General features: G+C 37.3%; 2 protein-coding genes across 5 annotated transcripts in view; one reads left to right on the forward strand and one right to left on the reverse strand.

The window, feature by feature from the left end:
* Nucleotides 1-2,307: 2,307 nt before the first annotated feature.
* Nucleotides 2,308-5,048, forward strand: LOC107591869 (tetraspan membrane protein of hair cell stereocilia homolog). The gene is made up of 3 exons (XM_016281144.1): nucleotides 2,308-2,725; nucleotides 4,431-4,667; nucleotides 4,956-5,048. The coding sequence occupies exons 1-3, from the start codon at nucleotides 2,308-2,310 to the stop codon at nucleotides 4,964-4,966; spliced, it is 666 nt and encodes a 221-aa protein (XP_016136630.1). The 3' UTR covers nucleotides 4,967-5,048.
* A 460-nt stretch (nucleotides 5,049-5,508) lies between these two features.
* The window catches only part of LOC107591832 (SRSF protein kinase 1-like), a 25,532-nt gene continuing 14,146 nt past the window's right edge, over nucleotides 5,509-16,894 (reverse strand). For 2 of the 4 annotated variants that reach the window (XM_016281100.1, XM_016281101.1), the window contains exons 7-17: nucleotides 14,973-15,079; nucleotides 14,081-14,246; nucleotides 13,826-13,851; nucleotides 12,623-12,839; nucleotides 12,119-12,466; nucleotides 11,778-11,878; nucleotides 11,245-11,352; nucleotides 11,040-11,109; nucleotides 8,321-8,413; nucleotides 7,719-7,811; nucleotides 5,509-6,410 (exon numbers count right to left, since the gene is read on the reverse strand). In XM_016281100.1, the coding sequence (XP_016136586.1) occupies nucleotides 6,226-6,410; nucleotides 7,719-7,811; nucleotides 8,321-8,413; nucleotides 11,040-11,109; nucleotides 11,245-11,352; nucleotides 11,778-11,878; nucleotides 12,119-12,466; nucleotides 12,623-12,839; nucleotides 13,826-13,851; nucleotides 14,081-14,246; nucleotides 14,973-15,079 (1,514 nt within the window). In that variant the 3' untranslated portion in view covers nucleotides 5,509-6,225. The other 2 variants (XM_016281102.1, XM_016281103.1) reach the window with 2 other exon arrangements.

Below are 16,894 nucleotides of genomic sequence, written 5' to 3' on the forward strand. Positions count from 1 at the left end.
ATGCAATTTATAGTTCAAGTTTTAGCTAACTGATACTTGTTATAGCACTTGTATATCATTGCTCTTTTGTTGATTTTGATTGCTTCCATTGTCCTCATTTGTAAGTGGCTTTGGATAAAAGCTTAATCTAAATGACTAAATGTAAATGTAAATGTAGTTCAGGCCTGTGAAGCACAGACATCACATGCTATATTCCAGGACAATGGAAGTGTCCTAGTGGAAGCTGATTTCTTCCACGCCTGCTGTGTACAGACAACCTCATTGAATTCTCTGCTGGTGTGGTTTGACGATGCTGTGCGTGTAGGGAAAACTCATCTGGCATATTTACTGCTGCTGTGTAATTGTATTTATAGGGCATACTACAGTAGGAGTTCTGATGGGAGGCAGCCATCTGGTGGTGAAGCTCCTCACTGCATACTAAATAACAGCACTTAATAAATAATGCAAAAACAGCCTACATGCGCATACTGTACGTGTGTTCAGCGTTGACAAAGGTTTCCTTTAAAACCCCAGTATAATGGCTTGACCTGTGCCATTTTCTTACATGTGCAGGTATATTTCCTATTGAACCAGAGACATTTGTGGTGAGACAAATTAAAAGGCTCTTTTTATTTTATTTTATTTTTTTACCAAGCATCCATTAGATAAGTCACAACCCCAAACCTGTATTTGATTTGCTATAGGCCATGGTATTGCTAGTCAGAGACTAACCTACAGAGGACAATTCACATTTACTACTGGTTTGTAGAATGTAGAATTAGATTTGTTTGTGGTTAACATTACATTTTGTAAATCTAAAAAGTGAAACCTTTTGTGTGTCTTATGCACAGCTCTACATGTACTTGCATTCAAGTTTATCATCATAACCCACCTTTTTCTGCATTTCTTTGTGCTTTGAGATGATCCAGCACATGTTCCTTCTCTCCACTACAGTATAGTCTGATGTCTCACAGTAGCAGAAAGGCAACAGAAGCCTGTCAATAATCAAAGATGTGTCACATTCTGGTGGACACCCAAGGCAGAAATGGCATGTGGCTTGTTTTAGCCAGGCCAGTTGTCTTTTTCATACAAACATGAAATGCAGAAAGGATCATTGAAAAATCTCATCACTGAGCATTAACAGACACGCTTTGCAATTTATACTTTACAGAGGTCTGTAATAGTTCACAATTTGTCAAGAAATTATGCTGTTAAATGTAGCTTGTGCATTGTGAAAGGTTTTGTTGCATAATTGAGGAAATTATCCTTACAGGATAACAAGTTCTTCAAAACGTTTATAGCTGTAAATGTATCTTAAGATCTTTTTGTGCACTATCAAATCTATCGCAGTTGAACAGATGTTGCATTGCTGTTGCAGAATTGTGTGATGCTCAAGGGCTCTCTTTACATATCAGGCTCGCAATGCCTTTGATATCTTTGTAATTCTTGACCTACAAAGCAAAGGCTTCACATCACACCCAAGAGGAACACAAACATCAGAGTGTAGTCTTTGTTGTTGACTGTCTTGTCTGATAAATTCCCTTCTGAGCAATAAATTCCTGACAGAGATGTATTTATTGTTTATTTATATCACTTGTGATACCTCATTAGCAATTATCTCTCTTTTATTCTTTCTTTCCTCTTGTCCTGGTGGACATTCTTATTTTTATATTTTAAATACTATTAGAATTTAAAAACTATAACTTCAAAAAAGTAAACAAATAAATAAATAATAAATAAAAGATCTATTTTTTTTTAGGATTTCAAGCGACAGCAAGGGCCACTAAGCACAGAGATATCCACAAAAACGCCCTTAACCTTATGTTTATAGTAGATGTCAAAGGTCCTACTCACACAGACACTGAACAAACTGTTCCTGCATTAAAAAAAAAAATCTGCCGTGTTACATAGATTTGGTAAATGTGTTGACTACAGCTTTTTAAAAACGATAAAGAGTTTGTGTTGTTCCTACAACACAATAGCTGTTCTTTTACTGTGAAGTAACAAACATATCTGATTACAGCGTCTAAGACAACAGGTTATTGTTGCCACCTTATTCCTCATCTTAATTTACCATTAATAATTTAAAAACTGACACCTTTGTTGGCAACAGTGTTGTTTCAGACACTATTCTACTGGTGACGATCTCCTTAGCCTTTGGACTTCTTTGAAAAAAGCAGATTTAATCATTTTCTTTGAACTAAATGGCTATAATATAAGAGCTGTCTGTAGCATTGGATTCTGAACTAGCTTTTCATTTGGTCTGTTTTTTTTTCTTGAAAAATATCAACAGATTTCTAACCTCGCTGGATATATGCAAATTTAATAATGGCGAATGAGAATATGCTTCCAGCCCAAGAGGCTGCCAAAATCTACCATACCAATTATGTGAGAAATGCCAGGGCCATCGGTGTCTTGTGGGCCGTTTTCACCATATGCTTCGCCATCATTACCGTGGTGGTCTTCATTCAGCCCTACTGGATTGGTGATAGTGTTAACACCCCGCAGGCAGGATACTTTGGGCTTTTTCACTATTGTATTGGCAACCCTATTACCTCCGAATTGGTCTGCAAAGGAAGCGTGTTTGATTTTGGTTCGATCCCCTCCGGGGCTTTCAGGACTGCTATGTTTTTTGTAGGCACCTCAATGCTCCTTATCGTGGGCACCATTGTGTGCTTGGGTCTTTTCTTCTTCTGCAACTCTGCAAGTGTGTACAAGATATGCGCATGGATGCAAACATCTTCAGGTGGGCAAACTGTTTACTAGTTAGCCTTGCTAATAAGCATAAATTAATTAAAGCGGTTTAAAAAGATGAAATTACAAAATGAACTACATTTGAAATATTTTTATTAATATATTTATTAAGGGTAGACACATGAATAAGGTTAGACATTTATGTATGTATGTATGTATATATTTATTTGATCACGAGGCTGTGAGGGACAGTTGCACGCCCCCCCCCCCCTTAACTTACAATTTTATCCACATAATGACAAAACTACAATTTTAATATTATTTTGTGTTCTGCGGAAAGAAAGTAAGACAGCTTTGGAATGGCATGAGGTGAATAAACCAGATCCGATCCTCCCTATTTGCAAAGAAAGCATGTTGCATAGGGCCCCCGATACACCAGTGGGCCCCCTTGCTCTCAAAGATTATTTATTTTTAGTTAAGTTGTTGATTTTGGCCAGCGGTTATGAACAAAATTAATGTTCATTTCCTTTAATTCTGTGCGCTGTCACCCTTTCTACATAACATCCAAATCAGTCAAATCAAGTGATTAGCCTACAGTCTCCTGCCGTTCTTGCTCGATACTAAAAAATGAGTTAAATTCGCAGAGCCGCGGAAGAGACAGTAGTGAGTACTTTACATGGACAACAATACTCCGATTTTAATACGATTAAGACAATACTCTGATTAAGAATCTACCATGTAAACCTGATTTTTGATTACCTTAATCCGGCTAAAGTCATAATCGAAGTAAACAGACCTCGAATTAAAATGTGGAGTATTCCTATTTTAGTCGCATTATTGAAGTGCAGTATAGACATGTACACACCTTAATCACATTATTACCGTTGTGTAGGACTTTTCGCCGCATTTTGCGACAGGATACACACACGGCAGTGCTCAACCGTTTGACGGCAAACAAAAGAGCTTCAACACTGCCATCGTCTGTATGCACGTACAAATAATTAACTGCACTTGAAGCTTTCATAAAATTGAAAATTAAACACCCAAAACTGTACATGGCATCATCACGAAGAGGAACTATATGTTTATACGTGAAATTCTGGAGGGGGCGTCGGATGGCGTCACTTCTTCTTTTAATATTATTGGCGGTTGGCAAACCAACTGAAAGGTGCATTTACCGCCAGCTACTGGACTGGAGTGGGCAGTACTTTGAAAGAACTTTTTCTATATTTGACGTAATGATGTGTGCCATTAATCGAACGATGTACTATAACATGTGAAACGGGAACATGAAAGGAATATTCTAAAAGCAACTCATGTAAACACCATAATCATAATATTGGCTTATTTAGAATAAGGTAAATAATTAGATTACTGTTTCCCAAGCGCTTTCCATGTGCGCGATTCGAGACAGACTGAATCACGGACACAGGCTACTTTTCCTTTTCAAGTCAAAATGTCCGATTGGGTGAGTTTTCACTAAACACAGTCAGTTGTGTCTTTAGTGAAAATAAACCGTTTGAAAAGTAATCGAATGCTAGTCAGTATCTGAGCATTCCGTGACAGCATCCTACTGTAGTAAACCTGCTGCTGTCTGTCAACATTTAAAAGCATTCATATCAACTGCATCTATCACTCACAACCCCGTTTTCATTCGTGAAAAATTCAATATTGCCTCTACCCTAAATAAATGCATATTCTAGGCATTTAAAGGGAGAGGTTATAGAAAAACGTAACCTTTGCACTTGATGTTGTAGCTGTGTTGATGGTGATGGGTTGTATGATTTATCCGGACGGCTGGGATGCTCCGGAGGTGAAGCGGATGTGTGGTGAGAGGACAGACAAGTACACGCTCGGGAACTGCACCGTTCGCTGGGCTTATATTCTAGGCATTATCAGCATCCTGGACTCAGGGTTACTGGCACTGCTTGCTTTCACTCTGGGCAACCGGCAAGACAAACTGCTGCCAGATGACTTCGAGGTGGAGGGTAACGGTAAGAAAAGTACTGGAATGATTTGGAGATTAATTCAAATGTATTCACGACTCATAATTCAGAGCTGAACATTAAGTTACACTGGCTATGAGCTGGATAGATTCCCACTTTGAAAACCCAGGGTCAGAATGTGCCGATTATTTGATTATTAGTGCATCATATGATTAATAATAATGTCAAGTTTCTATCCTACTTAATAATTATTCATGACTATATTTAGGTTGCAGTAACTTGTAGAATTTTTAAATGCACAATTTTACTGATGTTGTTGTTTCCTTTTGTTTATAGATAAAGCCTGAAGCCAAAACATCTGAACTGCAGTGGATATGGAACTGGACATTCATTGTAAAAGAAATTATAAAAAAATTAGCATCCCAGATTGACAACCCCTGTTTTAATGTACTAAAATGATATCGAAACAATCATTTGTTTTTCTGGACTTTTTTCTATTATTTTGCACATACTTAGCAATACAACAATTATTTAATCTTTACTTTTATCTGTCCAAAAGATCAGTGTGCATTACAATGAAAGGTACCCTGCTTTTTCATCTCCAATTTATAACATTTCTAGTGTTTTTTTTTTTTAAAGCAAATCAGACAAACCGGTTCACCCATCTTCCAAATGCTTTATTAAAACACTTCTATCCAGCTAAATAATTTTAGCTTAGATGCAATAGTAGGATTTCTTTTAAAAACTGTACATGGCTGTAATATACAGATCAAGGCAAACTCTTTGGTACACATATATACAGACACACATGCATGCACATGCGCACACACATAAATCATACATACAACACACACTCGGACAATAAATGTATTTTTTTTCTTCTTTTTCCCCCCCCCAAATATCACTTTTGGTGGGCCTTGACAGTTACTCACTTTATGTGGAAGCATCATGTACACTAAATGTACTGACCATGAGTGAGAAGACTTCAGTTCTTTAAAATCTAATCGGAGGCAGACAAGATCAAAACCTACTGAATTAATAAACACAGTTGAGATAGAATCACAGAGGAGTGGCGAATCTTGACGCAGAACAAAAACGATCTTAACTTATACTCTACAGTCATAAAGGTAACCCAAACAATTCACTTTTCATAAACCACCATTCCTTTCCCACTCAGAAAACTACAAGTAACAAAATTATCTCTTGTGCATCGCACTGCAGCCTGAGTGGTCGGTACTCAGGAGGACTGGACTGCATCTCATATTAGTACTGCAAAAAAAACAGATCCCCATCGTAATTTTGTATGACTTCAGAAAATACCCCAGATACCTAAACAGGCGTCTTCTAGGTCTACATTTCATCCTTTGCCAAAATAAGAGGGACGGCAGTGGGATTAAGGTGGGAGTAACCCTCACAAAAAAAAGGAGATACCAGCTAGAACAAAAACAGACAGGTTTAATATTCCTCTGATGAGCCAAGCAAATGATATCACTCAGGTTAACAGAAGAAAAATAACTATGCCGATATACTCTATAAACTGGAAAGTGATCTGTTGCAGTCTCTTGAGCTCAGGGCCTGAAGTATGTGCAGTGACAGCAAGAGGACACTAAAGGGCAAGCCAAGGGTGTCGCAGACAGTCGGCAGCAGTGACTCTTTTCTCTGGCAGGAGCTCCAGCATTGGAAGCAGGAAATCAGTGAAGATCTCGGCCTCCTCCCGAGGCCACTCGTATTTATCCATCAGAACATCCAGCAAACCCCACGGCTTCAGTTTAGTGATGTGCTTCAGGTCACCTACAGAAGACACACACTTAAGAGACCAGGCTTCTCATTCCATGCAGTACTCTAGTACTGTTTTTTTTTTCCTTGCAACATTCTGGTAGGGTTGCTCCGATTAGGATTTTTGCAGATGAGATAAGATGCGATTTCTTATGTGATCGGCCGATATCGATCAGGTACAGAAATACCACAGAAACTGAATAATCTATTTAACTTTAAAAATAACACTGGTTGGTGTTCAATGTATGAATAAACATTAATGACAGACAGCAGCAGGTTTATTTAGTTAAGTGCGGAAACTGCGGGAATCAGTAGAATCCCTCCCCGAGATTCAAGCCCTGATTCCACACTGGCGATGACATGACTGCGGCGCCAAATCATTTACGTCCCCACGCATCATGTACGTCCTCACACGTTGACATCATCAAATTGCGATCGTTTCGTGAGATCGGCCAAGTTTAGTGAGTACCGATCAAGTCATAAAATGTGATTATCGGCCGATACCGATCTCCGGCAGATCAATCGGAGCATCCCTACATTCTGGCATTAACATGTTGCCCCACAAAACCACATAAAATCAACATTAAACTTAATTTTAAATTGATAATGTGATGCATTTTAGAGTGAAAATATATTCAAAGAAATAAAAAATAAAAAAAGTTAATACATTAAGTTAATGGCAAACTTTTTTGGGATAATGTACACTGGTAAATTGTGGACAGAAATGTGCATTAAATTCAAAATTCTGAACTGTAAAATGTAAGTAAATCCAAATATATATAAAACATCCATCCATGAGGCTTTGCTTTCGAAATTATTAAAAGATACACTACCGCTACAAAGTTTGGGGTCAGTATTTTTTTTTTACTTTTGTTCTTTTACTTTTATTCAGCAAACTAGCATAAAATTGATCAAAAGAGACTTTTACATTGTTCCAAAAGATTTCCATTTCAAATAAGTGTCGTTCTTTTTAACCAAAAATACTATTTTCAACATTTATAATAAAAGTTACTTAAGCACCTTTGCCATCACATGAATAAATTTCATTTTGAAACAATGAAAATAAAAAAATATTCAATTACAATACTATTTTACAATATTATAGCTTTTACTCTTTTTAATCAAATAAATGTTGATTTTATGTGGTGAACCCAAGAGACTTCAAAAACATAAAAATATATATATATATATATATCAACCCCAAACCTCTGAACAACATTTAACAATGAATATTTAACACATTTAAGTTTACAATGCACTTTAATCATCTGAAGTGAAAGTATGATGACTAGGTATAAAATGTATTCATAATGGCCGCATTACCTTTCTTGGAGAAAAACTCCTTGGAATATTTTCCGGTCAATATGAGTTTGCGTGGGATGGCTCCCAGCAGTTCAATGACCAAAGCAATGTGGTCTACCATCACACACAGAGAGGATCGAGGGTGTGAGGGTGAGACGGAGGGGAGGACGAAACATTGGACAACTTGATCAGACAGTGTTAATACAGTCATTCACCCATCCTGAGAGAACAGAAATGAGAAGGAAGGCAAGGAGACACAGCCATATCCAGCAAAAACGGCGGTCACATAGTGAACTATTTTCACATCAGAGATTCAGATTAAAGATTTAAGAAGAATTGGACTTGTGTAATGCAGAAGTGTTTTTGAGGTTCTCCTGCCTCTTGTAGAGCTTCAAGCTAATTCAGCAGAATCATGCCACAATTCTGTGGCTTTGAAGCTACAACAGTTCATCTATTGTTTATTAGGGCTGCCTCAAACTTGTAAGAAAAACCTCCTTGTAAACAACTGGACATTTTCTGAAGATTTTAGCAAAACACGTGCTGTCAATGGAACTGCTGGATCTCCTCTCTTCCCCTTCAAACCCCTCCCTCAGGGCAGGGCTCTTCCTGACTGACAGGCGTACCTTTACGGCTGAAATATTCCTGTGAAAATTTCCCACTCAGAGCATAGTGATGGGGGATATTCCCCAAAAGCTCAATAATCAGAGCAAGGTGGTCTGAGAGAGAGAGAGAGAGAGAGAGAGAGAGAGAGAGAGCGGGAAGACAGAGACAGTAAGAGAACATGATCATGGAATGGAGACAAGCAGAAAGAACCTGGACACACTCCAAAAAAAAAAGGACACACTCAAGGCAAATTACAGTGGGCCAGAATGACAGATTACAAGCTTAACAGGGCATCTTACATCAGTGTCTCCAGTCAGCATATTAATGTTTATACACGGCTCTATGGAATACAATAATGAAAATTGACAATCGTTTTATCAATTGTGTACATAAACAGAACTGGAATGAGCAAAGGATAGAATAGTGACTAGGGCTGGGCGATGATATAGCTAAAAAAAATTTATCAATGATATAATGTTTCATATCGTTCGGTATCGATAATTATTTACATTTTTTATAACCTTTTTAAAAACAGAGCAATAGAAAAAAAAAGTTTAAATTTAACAGCTGTATTTTTAAATTAACCCAATTTATTGAGACAAACAAATATTTTTTGTTATAAATGTCAAACACACAATAAAAATTAAACAAATATCTAATTTCTAATGTTTTATGTGCAGATTAAATAGGTCTTAAGGAAACTTTTGGCTTGTCTCCCGAGGTCACAGGAGGGCGCAATGAGCAAAATAATGCAGCGCATAAAATTGTCAACGCAAGGAAATAAATGTCTATTAAAAAAAACTGCATTACGTCTAAATTAACTCATATAAATCAAATATAATTTCGTAAATTGCATAAACAATTATGAACAAAACAGCATCATGTATTTATGCATTGCTTAATACAAGCCAAATCGCCCATCACGCCGATTGCATTTAAAAATATAAGAGACACAGTGAAAGGGAATAAAACCTCCACAAATTCGTGACGTGTTTTCTAAACGTGTTTTAACTTTGCATGGCTACATCTCTTGTGTGAGACGCGAGTGCAGCAGTCATATTTGTCCGTCTAAAGATGCGCTGAATATGCATCTTTGAGAATGGCTTTGTTTTGGTTTTCACCTAATCAAGATCTTCTCCACATTGAGCTTCTATATTTCTCTAATATTTTAAATGAATAACGCAGCAGCGGCATGTCTCATGGGCTAGACTAACAAAACATTAAAATACAACAACGTCACTTACATCATCACCGCATCTCGTGCTCCACTGATGACGCTCCCTGATGCACTTCTAACGTTCAAATGCAAATGTTTATTTTAAATTCGACTAATATTCATTTTTGTATTCACAATCTTCTCATCACAGGCAGGCACAGCACTCAATTCAGCATGTGTTCGTGTTTGTGTGAGCTGTCTGCGTCACTCATAGTACGTGCCTATACGTGCACTATATCGAACATTTTTATATCGTTATCGAAGAAGGTGTACAGTCAATAAATATCGATATCGTTTTATGGCCCAGGCCTAATAGTGACCAGAAAAAAAAACATGAGACACACAGAGAGGCAAGGTTCTCTATGCCAATAGTAAATGTCAATAACTACCTTTCTCTTTGACATGACTTAAACTGGAAGAAGGTTGAAGTGTGATCTAATTCTGCTCACTCCAGTTTTAGGAAAATTGCATCAGCTGATTCAAGTGCAATGTGGTCTACCACAAGAGTAAGAACACAGCATGTTCTAAGCAGGAGCATAATGAATCATTACTGGTTTCTAGCTGTCTCTCCAGTTTGACTTCTGGTCTGACCAAATCCTGCTAAATACCTTGCATATATACAAAGTGAAAGCATCACAATGCACAATTTACAACCAAATGCTTGACCTCTGTAGCCTTTATACTTTGAGCACCATGAAATTATTTGCCTTTGAAATCAATAGAATAATCTGAAATTTCACTTGGTAAGTATTGAGTTTCTCAGTGCTTTTGTGTATTACACCTAAAGCAACAACCACATAGTGGCTCAAAACATGCAAATTCTGATCATGACTAACATAACTACCAAGGTCTGTTTAAACAGCATTTACGCTCCAGTGCAAACACAATTAGATCACCGATGACAGAATTCCATAGAAACTGTTAACTAAGGTTGACGGATGGATAATAAATTAGGTTTTAAGTTTACAAGTTCTTCCCAGTTCCCACACTCAATCAATTTCTAGGGCATGCAAAATCTGCATCTTTCTGTCTTAGTCTATTTAGTTGCAACATCAACTAACAATAGAACACAAGGAGCAACTAAGAAACATGGATCAAAAGGGCATAAAGTGGAGGTGGAGGAAGTGAATATGAAGAGGCTGTTTAAAGAAGAGACAGGGTCTCCATGCATTTTAACAGCAGGCTCTGATTGTTAGCAGGGAAATAACCACAGGATTACAGCTCTTGAAGCACTGTAATATCAATACATATTAAGACAGAAGAAAACAACAAACAATAAATAATTAAGCAGGTATTTAAATTCTATTGCATAGTGCCTGTAGTGAGACATTAATATGATTGTCAGTCAGTTGTAGTAAATTGACAAGTCACATTAAAACTGAAATTATTGGGTATGTACCTCTCTGTAGGCATGTACATGCATGCATTTGTAATCCAGATTAATTATTATCACTCAATAAATGTAATAGAGGAAACATTCATAATTTTTGTATTTCAGGCAGAAGGAAGAAATATTGCACTACCTTCATCTCTGGAGTAATCTTCACCAGAGTGGGGCTCAAACAAATAATCACCAGTGGCCAATTCAAATGCCTGAAAAGAGAAAGAGCAATCCAATATCAGGTCTGTTACCAAACTGATTTACCTGTTCTCACAAGGATGCCTGTGGATTTATATAAAAGTAAAGCTGATTAACAAACTGATGAGCGACCATGTGTAGCGTCTCACCATGCAGGCTGTGCTCCATATGTCAGCGGGTGTGCTGTACCCTGATCCCAGCAACACCTCCAGAGAGCGGTACTGTCGGGTCTGAATGTCTTCAGTAAAGTGCTTGTGCTGAAGAACAGATAATTTATATAAATAATCATATTGAGTATTTAATAAAAAAAAACATGAAATCAACTTCTATATTATCTTTCTTAATAAATGTACCATTAATCGGCCCACACTCAACCAAATAAACGTACACTACCATTCAAAAGTTTGGGGCCGATAAGTTTGTTTTAATGTTTTCAAAAAGTTTGAAAGTTAAAAAAGAAAAACAAAACAAAACAAATGAACAGTTTTTAAAGTTTTCATGCCCACCAAGGCTTATTTAATTTTAAATAACCATTTAATGTAATTTATTCCTGTGATTGCTAAGCATAATTTTCAGCACTCATTACATTACTTTAGCATCACATGATCCTTCAGAAATCATTCTAATTTGCATTTTTACAAATAAATTATTTGGATTTCATCGGGTTATTAAGATATCTTACCACCCAGCAGGCGTTGCCAAGGTCTGCAATCTTGACCTTGATATTGTCTGCGTTAAGTGGGTCCAGTGGATTGACCAATAGGCTTCCAGATGACAACTTATCTGAAAGAGGAGGAAAAAACTAATCAAAAACAGCCATATGTGGTTACTATGAACTCTCATTGTAAAATGTCTCATCAAAAATGCTCACTATGTTAGGAACGACATGAGTGTGAACAAATAATGACACTTTTCATTTTTTATGTGAACTACCCCTTTAATACAAACAGTTACCAGCATGTAAGAATCACATAATCTCTGAAAAACCTCACTAAAAGAATTAAAAAGCCATATAAAATTCACCATTCTTTAGCTTATCCTTGTTCTGTTCCCTGGCTCTGGTTCTAGTCTTCTGCTGATCTTGCTCTCCGGGTGGCATATCTCCTTCCTCTAGCTGCTCTCGAACTGAGGTGCCATTACTGTAGCCGGCCTGATCCAGTTCAGGGGACTCTGCCCCATTACAGTACTCGTACATGCTTTGAGCTGTGTCCTCTGGGCCCGTGTTCGCATTATGGTGGTCCTCCTGTAGCAGTTGGCCATGTCGCTGGTCTCCTTGATCATCCTCCTCAGGCTGTGTTTGACTGGAGTGCATACAGCCGTTACAGTTGAGCTCAAGTGAAGCATCTGAGGTTAGTCTCTCTCTAGTCTGCACTATTACGTGAGAGGCAGAGAAACAGAAATATAATGGAGATGTGTTAATGGCAGCAAATTTGTACTTCATCACAAGTTGCAAATAACAGCAAAATCTAAGCAACTTTAATTAACACTAGCACTATAAGAAAATCATTGATACAAATAGAAACTAACTTATTGTGTCCTCATTAGCAATGTCCTGCAGTGATGCCTGTCTTAATGGGACACAGGAGGGGGTTTTGGGGGATTCTGGGTCATCCTCCTCTTCCTCTCTGCCTTCAGGCCCAATCTCCATCTCTTCCAAGTCCATAATGCACTTCTCTAGGAGCTCCGCTTGACGCTTCTGCTTCTTCTTTAGCTTCTTTTTCTTGTTTTTTGACATTTTTGGTGCCTGAGGAAGAGCAAGATGGTTGATCATGTTAATGCGAAAAAGCATTATGACAACTGAAAAATTCCAGGTTATTTTGACAAATAAAGTTACACTACCATGCAAATGTTTAGATTTTTTTTGGTCAGATGTTTGTCAGATGAAACAAGACTCTCATTCTTAACAAGGCTGCATTTATAAAAAAAAAAACAAAAAAAACAGTATTATTGTGAAATATTACTACAATTTAAAAGAACTGTTTCCTATTTTTATTTTTTTTTATGTTCAATTGTAATTAAGTCCTGTGATGGCAAAGCTGAATTTTCAGCAGCCTTTACTTCAGCCTTCAGTGTCACAGGATCCTTCAGAAATTATTCTAATATGCTAATTTGCCGCTCAAGAAACATTTATTAGTATAAATGTTGAAAACAGTTGTGCTGCTTTATATCTTTGTGGAATGACATGTTTTTATCAGGATTCTTTGATAAACATTTACTTAAAAAGGAAATACTTTGCATCATTATTAATGTCTTCACAATTACGGTGGCAATATTTTAAATTGTAAATAACCCAGAACATTCCTGGAATTGAGAACAGCAGCTCAAGATTATATTCAAAGAACTACAGAAAGAAAAAAAATATTGAATAGTTTTCTTCGGGACATTAAAATAATAAAAAATTTATTGAAATGAAATGTATAAAAATATCTGCTTAAGAAGGAAAGCATACCTGTTTTGGTGCTGGGGCAGTGCTGACTGGAAGATAAAGGTCAACAAGTCATTTTAACTCAATGACAGCTTGCAAAGTAAAACAATTTTAAGAGCAGTATGCTAGAGGGTAAGAAAGCTAACCAGCAAGTTTTGTTAACGAGAGAATGTGAAAAATTTCTAGGGAAACGTTTACACATAATCATTTGCAACTGGTTGAAGCCATGTAAAAAGTATGCTTCACTGTAAAAAATTTATTGAAATGAAATGTATAAAAATATCTGCTTAAGAAGGAAAGCATACCTGTTTTGGTGCTGGGGCAGTGCTGACTGGAAGATAAAGGTCAACAAGTCATTTTAACTCAATGACAGCTTGCAAAGTAAAACAATTTTAAGAGCAGTATGCTAGAGGGTAAGAAAGCTAACCAGCAAGTTTTGTTAATGAGAGAATGTGAAAAATTTCTAGGGAAACGTTTACACAATCATTTGCAACTGGTTGAAGCCATGTAAAAAGTATGCTTCACTGTGCGTGTCATCACTGTGAGCAGAGCTGTCGTACCTGCTGACCCAGATGGAGGGGGAGCGCCTGCTTTCTGCCACTCAGTGGCTTCTGCAGCCAAGCGCCTGACATACAGCTCATCCACGCTCATAAGAATGTTCTCTGGTTTAATGTCTGTGTGGATGATTTGACACTTGGTGTGCAGGTAATCCAGACCTTGAATAACCTGATATTTCAAAAATGCAGAGACTCAAACGACTATAGAAAATATATATTAGCACCTTTCTAAACATCCTGGAGCAACACAACATTAAATTTTAATCACAAAACCAAAAGGTACATAATATAACACTGAATATTAACAATACAGTACTTTTACAACAATGCAACACAACATTATTACATTATTATTATTGGTTATTCACAGCTCTCTGAAACGGATGACTCTGATTGCTTCTGATTCTAATTGAGAAACACCCCGCAGGATATTTTTTTTGTTTTGTGTTTTTGAAAGAAGTCCCTTATGCACACAAAGTCTGCATTTATTTGATTAAAAATACAGGAAAAACAGTAATGTTGTCTTCAGTGTCATATGATGCTCATTCTAACATGAAAAAATTCTTATCAATATTGAATACAGGAATTTTTTTTTTGGATGTCACTTTTGATCAATTAAATGCATCCTTGCAAAATAAAAGTACTAAATTCTTAGGAAAAAAAAAACTTCTGGCAGTAATGCACATTATCACTTACAAACATGTCTGTTCTAGTGGTTTCATAAAAAAACATGTGACAAAAAGTAAGCTAGTAAATTTTTAATAAAACTATAAACGTTACGCAAACTCATAATAATTCATCTGTAATTGATCCACTGAATCCAGGACAGCAGTTAATTAGTCAAACCGTAATTACGTGAACACTGATCTGGTTGTGCAGTGGTGTGCTGCGTTACCTGTCGAATGATGCTCTTGACACAGGGCAGAGGTAAGCCTTGATAGTTGGACTTGATAATCCATTTAAGCAAGTGGTGCCCTAGAACCTCAAACACCATGCAGACATCTGAAAGATCAAGTGAAGGTCCAACACTTTTCAAATTGAATCTACTGTTGGTAGGAATAAATGTAAAACTTCTAACTGAAAAACATGATATCAGAACAGCTTCGCTCAATATACAAGTGCATCTAAATAAATTAGAATGTTATGGAAAAGTTCATTTATTTCAGTAATTCAACTCAAATTGTGAAACTCTAAAAACTCAAATTGTGTATTAAATAAATTATATGCACACAGACTGAAGTAGTTTAAGTCTCTGGTTCTTTTAATTGTGATGATTTTGGCTCACATTTAACAAAAACCCACAAATTCACAATCTCAACAAATTAGAATACTTCATAAGACCAATAAAAAAAAACATTTTTAGTGAATTGTTGGCCTTCTGGAAAGTATGTTCATTTACTGTACATGTACTCAATACTTGGTAGGGGATCCTTTTGCTTTAATTACTGCCTCAATTCGGCGTGGCATGGAGGTGATCAGTTTGTGGCACTGCTGAGGTGGTATGGAAGCCCAGGTTTCTTTGACAGTGGCCTTCAGCTCATCTGCATTTTTTGGTCTCTTGTTTCTAATTTTCCTCTTGACAATACCCCATAGATTCTCTATGGGGTTCAGGTCTGGTGAGTTTGCTGGCCAGTCAAGCACACCAACACCATGGTCATTTAACCAACTTCTGGTGCTTTTGGCAGTGTGGGCAGGTGCCAAATCCTGCTGGAAAAATGAAATCAGCATCTTCAAAAAGCTGGTCAGCAGAAGGAAGCATGAAGTGCTCCAAAATGTCTTGGTAAACAGGTGCAGTGACGTTGGTTTTCAAAAAACACAATGGACCAACACCAGCAGATGACATTGCACCCCAAATCATCACAGACTGTGGAAACTTAACACTGGACTTCAAGCAACTTGGGCTATGAGCTTCTCCACCCTTCCTCCAGACTCTAGGACCTTGGTTTCCAAATGAAATACAAAACTTGCTCTCATCTGAAAAGAGGACTTTGGACCACTGGGCAACAGTCCAGTTCTTCTTCTCCTTAGCCCAGGTAAGACGCCTCTGACGTTGTCTGTGGTTCAGGAGTGGCTTAACAAGAGGAATACGACAACTGTAGCCAAATTCCTTGACACGTCTGTGTGTGGTGGCTCTTGATGCCTTGACCCCAGCCTCAGTCCATTCCTTGTGAAGTTCACTCAAATTCTTGAATCGATTTTGCTTGACAATCCTCATAAGGCTGCGGTTCTCTCAGTTGGTTCTCTCAGTGTATCTTTTTCTTCCATACTTTTTCCTTCCACTCAACTTTCTGTTAACATGCTTGGATACAGCACTCTGTGAACAGCCAGCTTCTTTGGCAATGAATGTTTGTCACTTACCCTCCTTGTGAAGGGTGTCAATGATTGTCTTCTGGACAACTGTCAGATCAGCAGTCTTCCCCATGATTGTGTAGCCTAGTGAACCAAACTGAGAGACCATTTTGAAGGCTCAGGAAACCTTTGCAGGTGTTTTGAGTTGATTAGCTGATTGGCATGTCACCATATTCTAATTTGTTGAGATAGTGAATTGGTGGGTTTTTGTGAAATGTGAGCCAAAATCATCACAATTAAAAGAACCAAAGACTTAAACTACTTCAGTCTGTGTGCATTGAATTTATTTAATACACGAGTTTCACAATTTGAGTTGAATAACCGAAATAAATGAACTTTTCCATGACATTCTAATTTATCGAGATGCACCTGTATAGTATGTGTACAGTGCAATAGCAAAGAGCTTTTTTACATTTTAGAGATGTCAAGTTGCGATACCGAACAGGACCACATGGAGATGCCAAAAAA

Source organism: Sinocyclocheilus grahami, unplaced genomic scaffold (assembly GCF_001515645.1).
Source record: "Sinocyclocheilus grahami isolate Dianchi unplaced genomic scaffold, SAMN03320097.WGS_v1.1 scaffold146.1, whole genome shotgun sequence".
Taxonomy (NCBI): Eukaryota; Metazoa; Chordata; class Actinopteri; order Cypriniformes; family Cyprinidae; genus Sinocyclocheilus; species Sinocyclocheilus grahami.